General features: G+C 44.7%; 1 protein-coding gene across 3 annotated transcripts in view; it reads right to left on the minus strand.

Annotated features, from left to right (window-relative positions):
* PCSK5 (proprotein convertase subtilisin/kexin type 5) overlaps positions 1-18,088 on the minus strand; it is a 452,417-nt gene that overhangs the window by 19,322 nt on the left and 415,007 nt on the right. For all 3 annotated transcript variants that reach the window (XM_082843248.1, XM_082843247.1, XM_082843246.1), the window contains 5 exons: positions 15,927-16,010; positions 14,261-14,456; positions 6,386-6,603; positions 5,079-5,315; positions 1,497-1,727 (listed from right to left, as the gene is read on the minus strand). In XM_082843248.1, the coding sequence (XP_082699374.1) occupies positions 1,497-1,727; positions 5,079-5,315; positions 6,386-6,603; positions 14,261-14,456; positions 15,927-16,010 (966 nt within the window). The remainder of the gene's footprint in view (positions 1-1,496; positions 1,728-5,078; positions 5,316-6,385; positions 6,604-14,260; positions 14,457-15,926; positions 16,011-18,088) is intronic.

The raw sequence follows: 18,088 nt of genomic DNA on the forward strand, positions 1-18,088 counted from the left end.
GAAAGAGTTGCCACACATTTCTATTTGAGTGTCTTGCTTCTCAGGTCTACTCTGCCGGGTTGGAGAGATGAATGCTCACACTCTCCAGGTCTTCACATATTCATCTCTTCTCTCTCTCCTACACCCCTTCACTCTTCCTTCTTTCAGTTGAGTTCTCTTTCATCTTCTTTCTCCCATACCCGTGTTAAGCCTAATCGTGGTATCTCTGGAAACCTGAGGGTGTTGCTTCACACTGGCAATAACCTTCACATCTGATCTGCTGGACAACCTCAGATTGTCCCACATTTTGTTCAAGATTTATTAATCAATGGGAGCTAAATCAAGGGGAAATTTTCATGAAACGCTGAATACCTGCCTGTTCAGAAAGCATCTCTCCACAGACTGCTCATTAATCACAAGGGAAAATAGGAACTCTGCAGTGGAGAAATTGGACAGCACCCTGAAGAGAGGACCAAAGTTAACGTCACCTGCGAGAGGCAGGTGACCACTGGGCGCCTCCAAAGACACGGCATCATATATGAAGTATCCCGGCTGAGGATGCACGATCTCCATCTAATCATGGAAACCTTCACACAAACCCCAGTGGAGGGATAGGGACTGTGTTCTTCTCAAATGTCAATATCATAAAAGACAAAGTCTGTGGAAATGTTCAGATTAAAGGAGTCTAAAGAGACATGGCAACTAAATGCAATACCTGACTCTAGACTGGGCCCTGATCTAAAGGGGAATTCACAAAATTCGAATATGGACCGTTCATTAAAGCATTGTATTAATGTTAAAGTTACTAGACTTGACGACTGTACCGTGGTTACATAAGAGAGCATCCCTCTTCCTAGGAAATACATACAGGCAGACCTTGTTTTATCGTGCTTCACAGATACTGAGTTTTTTAACGAAGTGAAGGTCTGTGGCAGCCTTGCGTCGTGAGATGACGGTTAGCGTTTTTTAGCAAAAATGTATTTTTTAATTAAGGTATGTACATTGATTTTTTTCTTTGACATAATGCCATTGCACACTTAACAGGCTACCGTATAATGTAAACATAATGTTTATATGCACTGGGAAACCAAAAAGTTTGTGTGTCTTGCTTTATTGCCATATTCATTTCATTGCAGTGGTCTGGAACCGAACCCACAATATTTCCAAGGTATGCTTGTGTTAAAGTATTTGTGGGAAAGAGGCCATGATGTATGTAACATATCCTCAAGTGGTTAAAAAACATATATTGCGAATTACGTACGCGTGTACGTCGAGAGCGAGAGAGTGAGAGCAAGCAAACGGCAAGGCCAGCGGGGCAATGGGTAAAGGGCACGTGTGCGGGGCTCTTTGTACTGATTTTCCTCTTGCGTCTATTCTGTAGGCTTGAAAATTTTCCAAACACAAAGTGAAAAATTAAAAAGAAAGACGCCAGTTTCTACTGGGTGCCACGCGTTGTGCACGGTCGTTTCCCAGATGGAGGGAAAGACAAACCCGTCCTCAGAGGAAAGGTAACTCACTGAGAAGAAGGCTGTCCCGCAGGCAGGTGTGACACTGGTCCTCCGAGGGTCCCGTGCAGTGGAAGCACTTGGCATGACAGGCCTTGCAGGTCAGGGCTGCCTCATCCCAGTACTCCATGGTGGCGCATTCAGTGTGAGGCACGCAGCCCCCGTGGTTGTTCACCCTCAGGCCTTCTTGACACGTGGTGCAGGTCCCCGAGGACGAGCAGGTCCGGCAGGACTTGTGGCAGTCTGCGGGCAGGGTGCAGACGGCAGACGGAGAGTGAGAGAGGGTCAGGGTGCCCCTTGAGGGGATCAGTTCCCCTGGAAAGCGTGCTCACCTTCCTTCCTCGGAGATTTCTAGGCTCTGGGCCAAGGCTGTGGCCAGGAGATGGGCTCTAGGCTGGAGCATTCTTGTTACAAGATGAGGAAAACATGGCTGCTTCACTTTCCCTGGGATCCCCAGAGAGCCCCTTCCTGCAACAGCCACCTCAGAGGTAGTGGTAAGAGCCCCCTTAGTTACCCAAACTGCAACATGCTAAGAAGAAGCAACCCTGTCCCAGCACAGCCACGCACTAGTCTGTGGGCTTCTCACCACTGTAATTCCTCTGCTGTGGTTCTCCACTGACCGCCCAGTAATTTGAGCTTATTACTACCATAACAGCTGTTAATACATGTTGTAAGTACCTCTTGATACAAAAGACCTTTTTTATAGGCATTTAGGAATGCACAGTGCCTATGAGAGGGCCTGGCATATAACATTGGCACTCAGTAAATATTTGTTAGACAAACGAAATGAGAACAAGTCACTCCCACCTCGGGGGTTTAGCAGTTGCCGTTCCCTCTGCCGGGAATCCTCTATGTGAGTAGTTTGTTCCCTGTGTGAGTAGTTTCTTTCCCTCCCTTTTTCAATGATCTCTTCCAGGCCGCCTTCTCTCTAATTTCAACTCCCTCCTGCCCAACTTCCTGCCCCCCTTTCCTGCCTTATTTTTCCTTTTGACTGGCTTCTTTAGAGTCTGTTTTCCCCAATTGAATGTCAGCTCCATGAGGGCAGGATTCTGTCTGTATCGTTCCCTGCTGTGCCCTAGGCCTGGAAGAGCACCCAGCACGTAGTAGGCCCCCAGTAAGCACTGCCTGGATGAATAGATGCATGGTATTCTTCTTGTGATTGTTATCTTCTCAGTGTATCTAGATCAGGACATTGAGGCTGGAGGTGCTAAGTCACTAGGCTGGGAAAGGGCAGGGTGAGGAGATGAACCCAGGACCTCAACAAGAGCTCTTGGCCATTTCTGCCCCAGCGCCTTGGGAAAGGTGAGGTGTTCTTAGACCTGTCTATGTTATCTCGTAGGGAGAAATTCAGGGTGATCAGAATGGATCCCATTCTTTGTGTTTCTTAGAGGAGAACCTGCTTGGACATGGCTTGGTTCTAGAAGTTTCTCTACACCAACCCAAATCTTAATTTTCAGGTCAGGTCCTTTGTTTCTTCTCTGGCAAGTCAGCTTGTTGCCCTGTTTCTTCCAGTACCAGCTTCCCTCCGCCTCCCTTGGGACTGATGGAAGGAGAAACAGCATTGCAGGGAGAGACCTCAGGTTAGTTCCCAACAGCTGAGCTGGCCTGAGCTCGGGCATCTGTGTTTTTTTTTTTTTTTTTTTTTTTTTTTTGCTGTACGCAGGCCTCTCACTGTCGTGGCCTCTCCCGTTGCAGAGCACAGGCTCCGGACGCGCAGGCTCAGCGGCCATGGCTCACGGGCCCAGCCGCTCCGCGGCATGTGGGATCTTCCCGGACCGGGGCACAAACCCGTGTCCCCTGCATCGGCAGGCAGACTCTCAACCACTGCGCCACCAGGGAAGCCCGGGCATCTGTGTTTTTTAAAGCTCCCTGGGTGGTTCTCATGGGCAACCAGGGATGAGGACCAGAGGCCTTTCTCAGTGAGAAAATTAAACCGTTCTCTATATGGCAGATTACTTCTACTATGGAACACCCGAGAAAGGCCAGAAGTCGATCCTCGGCTCCTGCCCTAGTACAGGCAAGATGGCCCTGCAGGCCTTTGGCTGAGGCTTTAAACTTCTCATGGAAACTGACCCACAGGTTTGCAGCCTCCTCACATGTTCACTCCCGCCCCCTCCGCTACACAGGCACAGCCGCCCATCTTTAAGTCCACGTTCTTTCACACAGTCAAGTGGGACATTGACACTAAGTAGTGCTTTACATAAGACACAAAAAGTTATACGCAGATTGTAAGGCTAGAGCAGAAAGGCTGTAGGAGCGCACTGCATCTTCATGTTTGACCAAAAACATTTCCCTGAGTACGTTCTAGGATGTGGGTGGCCCAAGGTTTCTCCTGCCACGTGAATTCACACTCAAGCTCTCACTGTGGTTAGGGGGCTGCCTCTGGGTATCTATCTCATGTTTGCTTGGTGGCAACATAAGGGGCTAAACTACCACTGGCTGCCTTGTTGGAGTGAATCCTGTGATTGTAGTTGACAATATTGTATTGTATACTTGAAAGTTGCTGAGGGAATAGAGCTTAAATGTTCTTACCAAAGAAGAAGAAAAAAAAAGAGGTAACTAAGGTCAGTGTCAACTGACCTTACTGTGGTCATCATTTCAAAACACATACATATATTAAATCGTCACAGTGTACGTTCTAAACTTATACAATGCTATATGTCAATTATATCTCAATAAAACTGGGGGGGAAAAGGAAAGTCCTGGGCTTCCCTGGTGGCGCAGTGGTTGAGAGTCCGCCTGCCGATGCAGGGGACGCGGGTTCGTGCCCCGGTCCGGGAAGATCCCACATGCCGCCGAGCGGCTGGGCCCGTGAGCCATGGCCGCTGAGCCTGTGCGTCCAGAGCCTGTGCTCCGCAATGGGAGAGGCCACAGCAGTGAGAGGCCGGTGTACCGCAAAAAAAAAAAAAAAAAAGAAAGTCCTTTCCCTAAGAATGCTTCTCTCACTTGCTTGAGAATTCCTCTAGTGATGGGCAATTTATATTTAATTAATTTTTCTTTTCCCTGACAACTGATAAGAAGCAAAGAACTCACGCCCACTTAAAACATAAGGAAGCATAAATAATAACAGATCCTTTCTTGAACGTGTAGGGATTGAAATGCCAAATGGGACATGGAATAGGAGACCCCGGGCAGGAGAGGCTGCAGGTGATGAAGACGAGGGTGGCTTTAGGGAGACGAGAGGCTTGGAGAAAACCCTCTGTGGTACAGCTTTCATTATGCTGCTATGAACCTATAATGGGTTAAAATTTTAAGAAAAAATTTCCATTTTGGGTGACTTTTAAAGGCTCATCATCTCTGTTGCAAATCTTCACGTGAGAATCCTTTTTGATCAGCTACTGTTGTGAGGAGGGTCAACATGATTCATTGCTAATAAGTTACATCGTCAAAGCTAAGGAATGATTCATTTAAAATAAATCATAAACTGGAGCAGGTTCAAAATATGCTTCCTTAAGGAGGAGGGAAAGAGCTGACACCACAGCTCTGGGACTGGGATGGACCTGCGCAAACCCCAGAACCTACTTAGAAGAAACACATCATCCCAAGTAGGTTCCCTGGGATGTGGTGCTCGGCCATGTACCCGGAAGTCTTTACCTTTGCAAACCTTGGACTCTTTTTCAAAGTAAGTTCCTTCCGGACACTCCTCCAAACACTGCCCATTGTAGAGAACCAAGGACGCCTCAGCACAGAGGTCACAGTCATCCATTGAGGGGCCACTGCACTCCAGACAGTCTTCATGGCAGGGAACACAGTGCTGCGCATCTGCGTAGAAGTGGCTGGGACAGGACTGGTGGCACGTATCCTTGTACAGGAAGGACTCAGGCATGCACTCTGTGGGCAGAGGGAAGCAGCAAGTTACCCCCAGGGGAGCAGCAGAAAGGAATTTATTCATTCTGCAGTGGGTTAGCCCATCGCCCATCTCTTTGACTCATTTGACCCCAGTGTACATTTGCCCCACTCCCACCTTCCCAGGGCCTGTCCTCCTTGTCTCACAAGCCCTGCCTAGGGAGAGGAGACCACATATGGTGGCCCAATTAGATGGTGCTGGGTTCACATCCTGAAATGATCTGCCCCTTCAATTGCAAAAACTTGTAGTGCTACGACAGATGAGTCATGGAAATGCTGGACGTGTTGTTCGAAAACCCAGAAAGTATTAACAGATTTTTAAAATTGTATTGAGCACCTCAGGCTCTATTTAATACAAAATGCAGTTTAGGAATTTGTGGATCAGTTAATTTTTCATTCACTGATAGGGTAAACCAATGAAATATACATGGTTAATCAGTATGAAGAATGCATTGTATATTTATATTTATTTTATTTGTGCCTATCCTCTTATTTGGGGAGGAATTCCAGAAAACTCTTAGGTTACACCAAGAGAGTCCTTTGAATTGGACAGAGCCAGTTAAATGAGTCTGTCTTGTCCTGGAGAGGAAATTAGCCTTTCTTAGGAGATAATTTCAGGGAAAAAAAAATCCTAGCCAGAGTGCTACTCTCAGAGTCTTATAGTGGCCTGAAATTTTCTTTTGTATCTTTTATAACAGTTGAAATTCTCCAGCCACCTCTGTGTTTTATTAATATCAGTCTCTCCTATGAGATTTTGTGTTCAAAGAGGCAGAGACTTTGGGTTCTTTTCTGTATCTCTAACACCTGGGATGGTGCGTACCACACCCTAACTGCCCAGTACATGTGTGGGAGAAATCGTGCAAAAAAGGGGCTCTTGTCTGTCTTAATTTGCAGACTCCATCATGGAAAGGCTTTATGTCACCCTCAGTCTCCTCAACGACACCCATGGAGGTCAATTTCAGTAAAGGTAGGGAGACTGGCTCCTCCAGTTCTCCTTGGACAACCCACCCTCAGATAGTGGGTCCCCACACTCTCCCCGGTGGGGCTCCAGGTACCTTTGCATATTTTCTCATGGATGCAGTCCTGACACATCTCTGGACAGTGCTTGCACACCCCCTCCACGGCCACGTGCCTCTCGGGGCAGGTTTCCCGGCACGCCCCGTGGTCCAGGACGAGGCCTCTTTCACACGAGTGGCAGTTGGAGGCATTCCCTTCACATGTTCTGCAGGAAGGGCTACAACGTTCACAAGTACCATCTTCTGCATAGAAGCCCCTGTGGGGAGAAGAGGGAGCCCCTGGAGAAGCTTTCCAACTAGGGCAGTGATTCACACCTGGCAGCTGAGAATTAGGACTGAAAACGGGAGGATCATGGCTATTGTTGACCAAAATGAATCCATCAGAATTCCTGGGGAAGTGTGGTAAAAATCAAGTTTGGAAAAATAAAATGAAAGGCATAGGTATTATTCTTGTGAATTTTGTGTGTTTGAAAACAACTTTTAATTTGTATATAGTTTAGTTATCTTCTGATTTTGTTTTATCTCCTAATCTTCATTTGTTTTTCCTTTTTTGTTAGAGACTTATGTTAGAATAGAAAATGCTTTTTATTCAGTTTAGTATGTTTTTAATTTTAAAACAGTTTAAAATTTAACAGATAAAAATATTTTTAAGAGGATCAAAAGGTGTAATGACCTATACAATTTTTGTATATGAAAAGGAAGGGAATACCCTTGGAGTAATCATTTAAAACATAAGGACCACCTGTGACCCATAGAGTATTATAGCCAGCAGCTGGACCCTGTGGCATAGGGAGACCCCTCTTGCCTTAGACCCATTATAGCCACTACCCTTCTTGTTAAGGCCACCGAGAAAATTGTTGTGGAATCCCCTTTAACCATTTTTGCTCCTCATGAAGTGGAAGCTCTCCTGAATTCTCATCACATTCACTGTTTCTCAGCCAGACACTTCCTATGAAGTCTTTTTGTTAACTGCTCCTCACATAACTCTTTTATGTTATAATAACCTTAACCCGGCTACTTTTCTTCCTTCCATCGCTGATGAAATACCCCACCACTGGTTAATGCTGACGGACCGCCTCCTGATTCCTTATAATGATCTACAGGAAATTCTATTGGGTAACACTGACATCTTGTTCACGGATGGTCTTATCTAACAAGGTGACAATAGTAAATATTGTGCTGGGTATGTTATTACAACTCCTTTTGATGTTGTTGAAGCAGCATCTTTACCTATGGCTACTTCACCCCAGCAGGCTGAATTATATGCTCTTACACAGGCTTGTACTTTAGCTGAGGACAAAACTGCCAATATTTATACTGATAGGAGATATGCTTTCAGAATAACGCATGGTTTTGGAATGTTGTAGAAGCAAGGTAGAAATAAAATTTTAAATGGCCCCTATGTTCAGGAATCAGTGGATACAATACTCTTACCTGTCACTTTAGCTATTAAGATTCTGGGGCTTGTAGTTTGACTCTGGAAGTCAAAACTACAAGCTAGGGGAAACCATCCTGTTGATACTTTCGCAAGGAATGATGCCCTTAAAGGGTCAAACAGCAGCCAAGTGATATTTTATAATATCATTTCCCCAAGTGATAATTTAGAAAAAATGGCTACAGAGGCCCAACAGTTGGCCTCAGAAAAGGAAAAAAAATTTTGGAAATTCAGTAGTTGTTGGTTTGATTAAAAAGAGAAAGCTCTAGTGTGGACCATATAACAAGCCAGTCCTACTGGAGACTGTGAAATTCCCACTCCCCACCACTGTACGTGCATTAAACCTTCAGTCTAGGGCTTCCCTGGTGGCGCAGTGGTTGAGAGTCCGCCTGCCGATGCAGGGGACGCGGGTTCGTGCCCCGGTCCGGGAAGACCCCACATGCCGCGGAGCGGCTGGGCCCGTGAGCCGTGGCCGCTGAGCCCGCGCGTCCGGAGCCTGTGCTCCGCAACGGGAGAGGCCACAACAGTGAGAGGCCCGCGTACCGCAAAAAACAAACGAACAAAAAAAAACCCCTTCAGTCTATGACAAAATGATAGCCTTCATGAATCAGTACTGGTGGGGAAACATTAACAAGGCAACAAAGAGTATTTACCTCATTTCTCCCACTTGTCCAAACTACAGCCCAGGGAAGCCTCTTCATACTGTTTCCTGACATTTTAAACTGCCTGATGGACCACTTGAGGTCTGGCAAATGGATTACATAAACTTCCTCTGTCTAATGGATGTAAATATGTTTTAGTCATGGTCTGTATGTTTTCCCTCTGGACTGAAGCTTTCCCTTGTAGACAGGCTACTGCCTTTTCTGTGGCTAAATCCTTTGGAAAGCATTTTCCCTGCCTGGAACTCCTCTTGAAGTTCATTGTGATTGAGGAACCTATTTTATTGATCAGGTACTTAGATAAATCTGTACTGTTTGGCCAGTTTTACAACACTTTCACTGTGCTTACCACCCTCAACTCTCTGGTTTAGTAAAACACACTAATGGCATTATTAAGACACAGTAGGAAAAATTTGTAGAGGCCCTCCAAATACCTTGGCCACAAGCATTGCCATTGGTACTTCTAAATCTCATATCCACTCCTTTTGGAATTCATAAGCTCTCACCATTTGAGATAGTCACAGGATGCCCAATGAACTTGGCTTCTAGTTATTTTGACCCTCAGCCAATAAAAGGAGAGGTACACCAATATTGCAAAGGCCTAACTGCTTCTATTAAAAGTAAACATGCTTTAGTAGAGCAGTCTTTTCACAGTATGGCCATGGGAGATGAAGACCTTAAGCATCATACCTTGCAAACTGGAGATTTCATCTCTTGGAAAAGATACCTCCAGAAGAACTCTCTTTAACCTTGCTGGAAAGGTCCCTATTACATACTGCTAACCAACTCTTGTGCTGCCACACTCCAAGGAACAGACTCTTGGATTCACTGGACACACATAAAGGAAGCACTGAACCCTGACTTGACCTGCACATCATCTGGGGCCCTGAAAGTAAAGATTTCCCAGAATTGAAGCAGATGACATCTGATGAGATGACTTTCCCAAGATATCTGGACTAGACCTGTTGGAAGTTGTTGCCAAACCTTTGATGATGACATCTTCAAATGAACTCCAATATCTATGATCTTCATAACATATGGACTGTAGATAAAAAGTGCTGGAGATTTCTCCCTCCTGCCACTCCTTGTTACTTGAATGTGACCTTACTAGGTTTCCAATCTGTACAGTTTCCCTCTGACATGAGACATTACACCCGGGAAAAGTCCCTCCTGACGTTGAGAACAAAAAGCTGCTGAAATTAGAAAACCTGATTCTTGATCAGTGATCTTGATCAAAAGGGGAAAATGTAAAAAAAAATAATGAGAAGCCTCAATTAAATAGAGTTGGGAGACCAGAAGGGGAGTTCTCACACCCTGTGACAAGAGCAAAGTCAAAGAGGAAGAAGAAAGTCTCCTTTTCTTTCCTGGCAAGGACTCAGCCAATGAAAAGCCACAAACTCTTTGTTTACTCAGCCCTCCCAACTTCTTTTCCTCTCTAAAATTGTTCTCCTTCCTTTGCTGTGCAGGAACTTGCAAGTGGCTCACCATGTTTACAGACCTTGAATTGCAGTTCTCTGCTGATCCCAAATAAACCCATCACTGCTGGAGAAATACCTGACAGTCTGTTCATCAGGTCAACACAGGCAAGCACATTTCATTTTAAGCCTCTGATTCTCTTCCTGTAACATGCCATTGGCTAAAGCAAACCAAATTACCCAGACCAAAGTCAAGGGTCAGGGAAGTCCATTCTGCTACTCATGGGGAGTGCCGCAACATTACAGGCAGAGGGCATAGATACAAGGAAGGGTGAAGAATTGCAGCAAGTAACTCAATTTACTACAGTCCTCTTTGAATCCTAAAGCCAATAAAAGAACCTTCTTATATAGCATCTTTAGTTGATGTTTTAATTAATTAATCAGCTAACTCATTCACATCCATTTAATCATTCTTTCAGTCACTAATTTCTTATATTAATTCAGTAAACAAAAATGTACTGAATGTGTCAGGAAGAAATAGGACAGGGGTGAACAAAAGTCACATTTCTAATGTAGTTTTAAGCAGAAAAATTGGAGAAGAAAGAAGTGTAGGTAGAAGAGGGGTAACTAAATAGTGTCCAGATGAAAAGTAAGGCCAGGCTTCCTTACTCATTAGTATCCTTAGTTTTTCTTTGGACCATGATGGAGAACACTTGAAGAACAAAGACAGTACTACGACTTTGTCCAACAAGTCAATCTCTTAAAATTGCATTTAACAAGACAGTGGATAGAAATGTATTATATGCTCATCAAGAGTTTGATTGAATTTGAGGAATTTGAAATTAAGGAAATTTAGTGCTTTCTTAAACATATCCCATCTACCTGAATGAGAGTTTGGTACATTCATTATTTCTTTGTGTGTAGCAAGGGATTTGGCCTCCTCCAAAGAGAGGTCTAGCCTTTCTCCCTGGCTAACTTCTAAATTCTTGGAATTCGCCAAGTGGTAGGAATGTTATATGCTCCTCTGACCACCTTAGAATTTATGCTAACAAAATAACGCAGGGTGGGACCAGTCATAGTCTGTAGTTTTAGGGTGGGGATTGGCCATGCAGGAAAGACCAACCTGTGTTTAGTGGTTGGGGGCTTTGGGCTATGTGATATCACCTGGCTTCTGGGGAAATTTCAGTGCTAGACCTGGTCAAGGTCTCTGCAGAATAGTTGTTGGGCACTTAAGGTGAGCAATTCTAGTACAGATTTTGAAGAAATGCAGCATGAAGAAAACTTTCTCAGATTCTTCTCATAAGGGAGTCAGTGGATGTCGGAGGAGATGCTGAAATGAAAGGAATAGATTCAAGCAAGAAAAGAAAGCAAAGCTGTTGAAGACGACTACTAATTCAAAAATACAGGAATCTCAGAAACTTGTCAGATGGGAGGCAGCTAGAAGGCAACGTGAGAAGGTGTTTTTCAGAGAGCCACTTTGCTGAAACCAGCCTTCTCCGCATAGATCTGGCCAGTAATTAGTCTTCCTGTCTTCTCCCTGCACTTACAAGACTTTTTAGTTAATACTTTATTTCACTGTTATTTTTATTTAAGAAGACAAATTTTTTTTGGAGAAGAAATGGCCACATGTATTAAACTGTTAAATTCAAAGTACTTTACATTGAAGTCTTTCGATCCAGATAAATATATGTAATTCAAAAGCTGTGTGGTTCTGGCACTTTATGTATATTTTACAAACACCTGAGACAGTGACAGCCAACGCTTAAAGGAAGACCATTTTTTCTTCCACCAGAGCTTCAAATCTGTTCATATGTGGTGGATTTGAGCACACTTTAAGTTTTGCGTTACCTTTTAAACAATTACTGTAATGATGCATGTTACCGCTCGAACTTTTTAATTTGATGAACATATACCATATTTGAAAAAGCAGTGGCCACTAATGCCGATTTATAAATAATTCTGAATACCTGGATATCATTTCTTTGCAGGTTGTGTTTCTGTTATAAATCTTATTGCTATTTTAGGATGGATCGCACCCCAAAGGGCAATTTTGCAGAAAGAGAAAGCTGCCTAGCCAAGCTGGGTATTATATGTTCCTCGGACTTTATCTCCCCTGTTGTTTCGTAAACATAAAGACGGAGGACTCCACAGTAATAAGACCACCCTATTTAAGACAGGAAAGCACATACTTGTGATTCCATAGTCTGCAGGATTTTCAGGGCGTGTTAGTAGCTTCCCTATTGCTTAAAAAAAAAAAAGAAAAGAAAATATCTTGGCTGCCATGTATCTGCATAGGGTCCCATTGCTTCTTTTTATTCCTCCAAATCTGAGTGGCTCAACCCAGATTTGGAGAAAAAAAGTGTGGAATGGTCAACTAATTGGAGGAAAGCAAAATGCATCTCTTTCTGCCTCACTTTAATGCATTTTCAATTCCTGGAACATTTGAAGAATCCAAGAGATAGTAGGAGAGTGGTGGTAATGATTAGATAAGTCAGGTGATGATAATGACAACCGGTTCAGTCCCACCGTGACAAAGGTTAACAAGGAAGCAATGATTGACTTTGGTAAGTAGATTTCTGACCTTCACCTTTGTTGTAGAATATCTTTGCTAACTTTGCTGAGGCGGAAGCATGGTGGCTAGGGAAGGAGAGCTGGGTGTTCCCTGGCTCAGTCTCCCCTCATACTCCTTTCTCCCTGCTGTGCTGGGTTCTCTTACCCTGACCCTTTCACCATTAAGCCTCTTCTCAAATACCCAACTGGGGAGGAACCTTGAAAATATTATGCTGAATAAAAGAAGTCAGTCACAAAAGGTCACATTCTGTATTATTTATATAAAATGTTCAAGAATAGGCAAATCTATAGAGACAGAAAGTCAATTAGTGGTTGCTTAGGGCTGTGGGAAATTGAGAGTAACTGCTAAAAGGGTATAGAGTTTTCTTTGGGGGGTGATGGAAGTATTTTAAAATCAATTGTGATGGTTGCACAACTCTCTGACTATACTAAAAACCATTGCATTGTACACTTTATGTGGGTGAATGGTGTGGTATGTGAATTATATGTCAATAAAGCTGTTATAAAGAAAGAAAAAAGAAACCCCAGTTGGATGAAAATGTGGCATAGTGCAATGGTTAAGCACATGAACTTCAGTGCTACAGAGATTTGGGTTGGAATCCTGACCATGCCATGTGTTAGCAGTGTGATATTGGGCATGCTACCCCTTTCCTCACCCATAAAATGGGGGGAAATAATGATATAGTGTCCCTCAGTAACTGCAGGAGATTGGTTCCAGGACCAGACATGAATACCAAAATCCATGGTTGCTCAATTCCCATAGCTGGCCCTTTATATCCATGGTTCTGCATCTGTGGATTCAATCAACCATGGATTCTATAGTACCGTATTTACCGGAAAAAAAATCTGCGTGTAAGTGGAACCTCACAGTTCAAACCTGTGTTGTTCAAGGGTCAACTGTATCTGGATAAGAAGATTCTTGTTAGGATGAATAGGATGGTGCCTTTGAAACCCTTAGTGCAGTGCCTAGATATTGCAAGCTCTCAGTAAGTAGCTGTTTTTAAATGGTTTCTTCTTCCTTGGAATCTTTTAGCCCTTTGTGTATTAAGGACCTGAGAAGTATGACATTGATTGATGTAACCTTCCCGACTGGATTGTAAGCCTGTTGTAAGCTCAGACTTCCTTCACTTGATCTTAGCTTCCAATAACAATTCTTACACCCAGTAGGTACTAAACATGTATCTGTAGAATTGAATTGGATACATTTGGCTTCTACACTAGATTGGATGCTTTTTAAAAAAAAAAAATTATTTATTTATTTATGGCTGTGTTGGGTCTTCGTTTCTGTGCGAGGGCTTTCTCTAGTTGCGGCGAGCGGGGGCCACTCTTCATCGCGGTGCGCGGGCCTCTCACTATCGCGGCCTCTCTTGTTGCGGAGCACAGGCTCCAGACGCACAGGCTCAGTAGCTGTGGCTCACAGGCCCAGTTGCTCCGCGGCAGGTGGGATCTTCCCAGACCAGGGCTCGAACCCGTGTCTCTTACATGTAGAAGAGGTCCGTGTGTTCCACAGCCTATCACAGCCTCACTTTTGTGATGGAAAAAAAAAAAAAACCTGACAACTGTTTGATCATAATTACAAGGTAAAAAATAAACATATTTTCATAAAGGTAAAAATATATACATCTCATGGTCACAAGGGAGAAGCGTGCATCTGGCCTTATGGAAGCTTTGGCTGCTGTGGCTGACAGTGATGTCAGACAGTTGAGAAGGGAGGCGGATGTAGGTGTTCTAACCAAGGAAGAGAAGAGGTCTTTGGTGAGGGGGAAGGAATTGCCCCCAAAGTACTGCAGGAGAACGAACACAAGTAGCAAGTGAAAGGAAGTGGAAAACTTACTCAGGGCACCTGGTTAAGCACCTGCCTTGATGGAGGAGGAGGGAGTGGTCTGGCTGCGTTTGGCACTCTTTGCAAAGATTGGCTCCAGAGCAAGAGGCACAGTCCTCTGTACAGTTCTCACAGCTGCCGCTTCTCACTGAGGGCCACATGCCTTGGGGACAGGATGGGACGCAGGTCTGAGCCAACAGATATGTGCCTAGAAACCCAGGGAAGAAGGCCGGTCAGACGGTCATCGTGTGTTTAATCTAACAGCACACGCATCCACGCAGAGAACTGACGTTCCTGACAGCTTTTTTTTTTTTTTTTTTTTTTTTTTGCTGTACCCGGGCCTCTCACTATTGTGGCCTCTCCCGTTGCGGAGCACGGGCTCCGGACGCGCAGGCTCAGCGGCCATGGCTCACGGGCCCAGCCGCTCCGCGGCATGTGGGATCCTCCCGGACCGGGGCATGAACCCGTGTCCCCTGCATCGGCAGGCGGACTCCCAACCACTGAGCCACCAGGGAAGCCCCTGACGGCTTTTTTAACTGCTCCAAAGACCTGAGTATCGGGAACACTTATATCAGGATTACCAAAATATCTATTAGTGACGCTAAGTCCTCCAAGATGAGTTAAAGCTCTAGAAAGGAAATTGAACACAGGCTTGTTTCTTTGACTTTCCTATTGATACTGCTACGGGTCACCATGGGGCTTCCCATTGCCCAGGTGGTCCATCTATTGAGACCTTTGTCTTAAGAACTTTGTCGATTAAGACCTTCCTGGTGTGAGGCAGTTATACACGCACATCTTGATGGAGTCTGTTCTGCTTCCCAAAGCCTATCCTGTTAGGACACCAACATAGCAGCAACCCTTCCACCCAACTCCACCTTTAACGGACAGTCCATCTATTTAGTTTTAATGGAAAAAAATAAGATAACATTATTTTTAAAGAAAGCAATTTAAAAATCACCCTGAACTCCAAAATTCCAAGAAAACTCCATCAATTTTTGTGTGTTGACTTCTATATACTGTAGGAGTAGGATCATGGCATACCTGTCATTTTAAGTTCTGTTGTTTTTGCGTCTCATCTCACTATTAACATTGCACATTTCAACATAATGATCACTTGAATAGTGATTCTTAAATTCTTAATTCCTAACGTACCATGTTAATAAACTGTCCCCCTAATTCAGGGAACTTGTTTCTGATGTGTTTTTATAGATGATGAAGCAATTAATTTGTTGAGCTGTTATGTTGTGCTTTTCTTTTTCCTCCCCTATATTCAGTACCAAAAATGAAGAAAAATAGCAGGTAGACTCTCTATCCCCACCTAGATTCTCCACCTTAATTCTCTTGTTTCAGCTAATGCACTTTAAAAGGACAATGGAACCTCTAGAAAGGTCAGACACCCAGAGACCCTAACAAACTCTGTGGCCAAATCAATCACTAACTTCATCGTGCTTTTGGAAAAGAAACATTTCTTTTCTTTTTTGTTCTGGTCCCTTGAAAGCCAGTTTTTATTATAGGTCAGTGTTTAGGTCCCTGTGTTTCTCCAGCGTAGCTACTGTGATAGCAACATGTGATGGGACTAGTTCAAGTCCTGCAAACCCCTTACACAGAGATGCTGATGTACATGAGTTACAGCAAATTGGTTTTGCCACTGCTTCCTTCTGTCGCACGCAACACTCACCTTTTGGACACGAAGTGCACAGGGTTGCAGATCCATGGCAGGTTTTGCAAGAAGAATGACAAGGCTGGTATCTTCCCAAGAGGTCTGTGTAGGGAAAGAAACAAGAAGTCTGTCTCTTTTGAACAGGCTCAGAGCCCTGCAGTGTTGGAAAAGATCTCACAGGTAATCTCATTTCCCTTTTCACCCCAAATAGAATCCCTTCAGGTTGACATTGGCTAAATCTTTGCACCACCCACTGCCTACCATGTGGACTTCATTTATTTTATTTTTTTCTTACTCTGTCATTGACAATTGATTATCAAGACTTTCTTTGCAGACTATCCTATTAAGACAGGATAGCCTTAAATACTAAGGGGATATTTGAATTAACAAATTTTACTTCTTTCATATTTAAAAAATGTGTGGGGTAAGGGAATGTGTGGTTGTGTGTACGCATGCAGGAGTTTTTGCGTCAAAAGTAATCACTTATTTCCCCAGCATTCTTAGATGACCACTTCTCTTCACTCCAAGATGATAACTGAGAATTCACTGTGCTTTTTTGATGTTGTTCTTTGGAACCAGATTTCACAGTTGGTCAATGTTTGGGTCTCTGTGTTCTTCAGAGTAGCCACTGTGGGATGCAGCCTAAATTGATCTCCTCTTAAATTTGTGCCCAATGTTAAACATCAATATAGCAGAGGCACCCGAGAGCTTTCTGGCTGGTCAGGTGGTGGGCAGGCCATTCCAGGTTAATATGCCATTAAGCTGGGAAACATGCGAGCTGTTTCCCCTCTCTTCCGGCACGACCATTTGCTGGGCAGGCTTTTCCAGGAAGGCAGCAACTCCACTGGGCAGTTGTGCAGACATACATAACAGCCTCAATAATATCACCCAATCAATATACATAGAGATCTTGACTAAATTTCAGTAATTGCCTAGGAATCAGCATGACTCACACGGGGGAAAATTAGAAAAAGAAGTTCTAGCTCAGAACGTGTCATATGAATGACCCTGAAGTTCAGTTAGTTGTTATTGTTGGCATCCTACCATTCCCCTTCCCTCCCTCCCTCCCTCCCTCCATCCTTCCTTCCTTCCTCCCTCCCTCCCTCCCTCCCTCCCTCCTTCCTCCTCCCTCCCTCCCTCTCTCCATCCTTCCTTCCTTCCTTCCTCCCTCCCTCCCTCCCCTCCCTCCCTCCCTACTTCCTTCCTTCCTCCCTCCCTCCCTCCATTCTTCCTTCCTTCTTCCCTCCCTCCCTCCCCCCTCCCTCCCTCCCTCCTTCGTTCCTTCCTCCCCCCCTCCCTCCATCCTTTCTTTCTTCCTTCCTCCCTCCCTCACTCCCTCCCTCCATCCTTCCTTTCTTCCTTCCTCCCTCCCTCCCTCCCTCCATCCTTCCTTCCTTCCTCCTTCCTCCCCTCCCTCCCTCCTTCCTCCATTCCTTCCTTCCTTCCTCCCTCCCTCCCTCCCTCCCTCCTTCCTCCCTCCCTTCCCTCCCTCCCTCCCTCCCTCCCTCCCCTCCTTCCTTCCTTCCTCCCTCCCCCCTCCCTCCCTCCATCCTCCCTCCCTCCCTCCTTCCCTTCCTTCCTTCCTCCCTCCCCTCCCTCTCTCCCTTCTTTCCTTCCTTCCTTCCTTCCTATTCTCTTGCCTTTCATTTCCTTCCTTCTCCTCCCAAGAGTCAGTCTCTAGTCACACCTGCCTTCATATCCCAGCTGTGCTGCTTCCGGTAGGGTAACCATGGATACAGTAATTAAACTCTCAGAGTCCTAATTTCCACGTCTCTAAAATGAGAGCAAATGATTCTTCCCTTACAGGACTCCTGTGAAGCCAGAGTGAGTTAACATGTAAAGCGTGCACGGAGTGGCTCAGTAAATGGTGGATCCTCCTCCTTCCTTTCTCCTCTCTCCCGATTTCCTCATCTGTTACCATTCCACCCCCATTCTCAGGCTTCTGTTTTATTTCCTGTTCTCTTTCGTTCCATACTTGGAGTGGCACCAGGAGGCATTGCTTGGTTTCTCTGATGGCACTCATGGTTAATAAACTGCTGAGCCTTGCTACAGAGAAAACTAGGTAGGTAGGTAGGAAGGTAGATAGCTATGGATACATGGATATAAATGACTGTCGGTCCTGCCGTTCTGCGTGGAAGCTGTTTCCTAGTTTGGAGAGAAAATTTTGTACTGGTTTTCCA

The sequence above is a fragment of the Leucopleurus acutus genome (genome assembly GCF_964270905.1).
Source record: "Leucopleurus acutus genome assembly, chromosome: 7".
In the NCBI taxonomy this organism is placed as follows: Eukaryota; Metazoa; Chordata; class Mammalia; order Artiodactyla; family Delphinidae; genus Leucopleurus; species Leucopleurus acutus.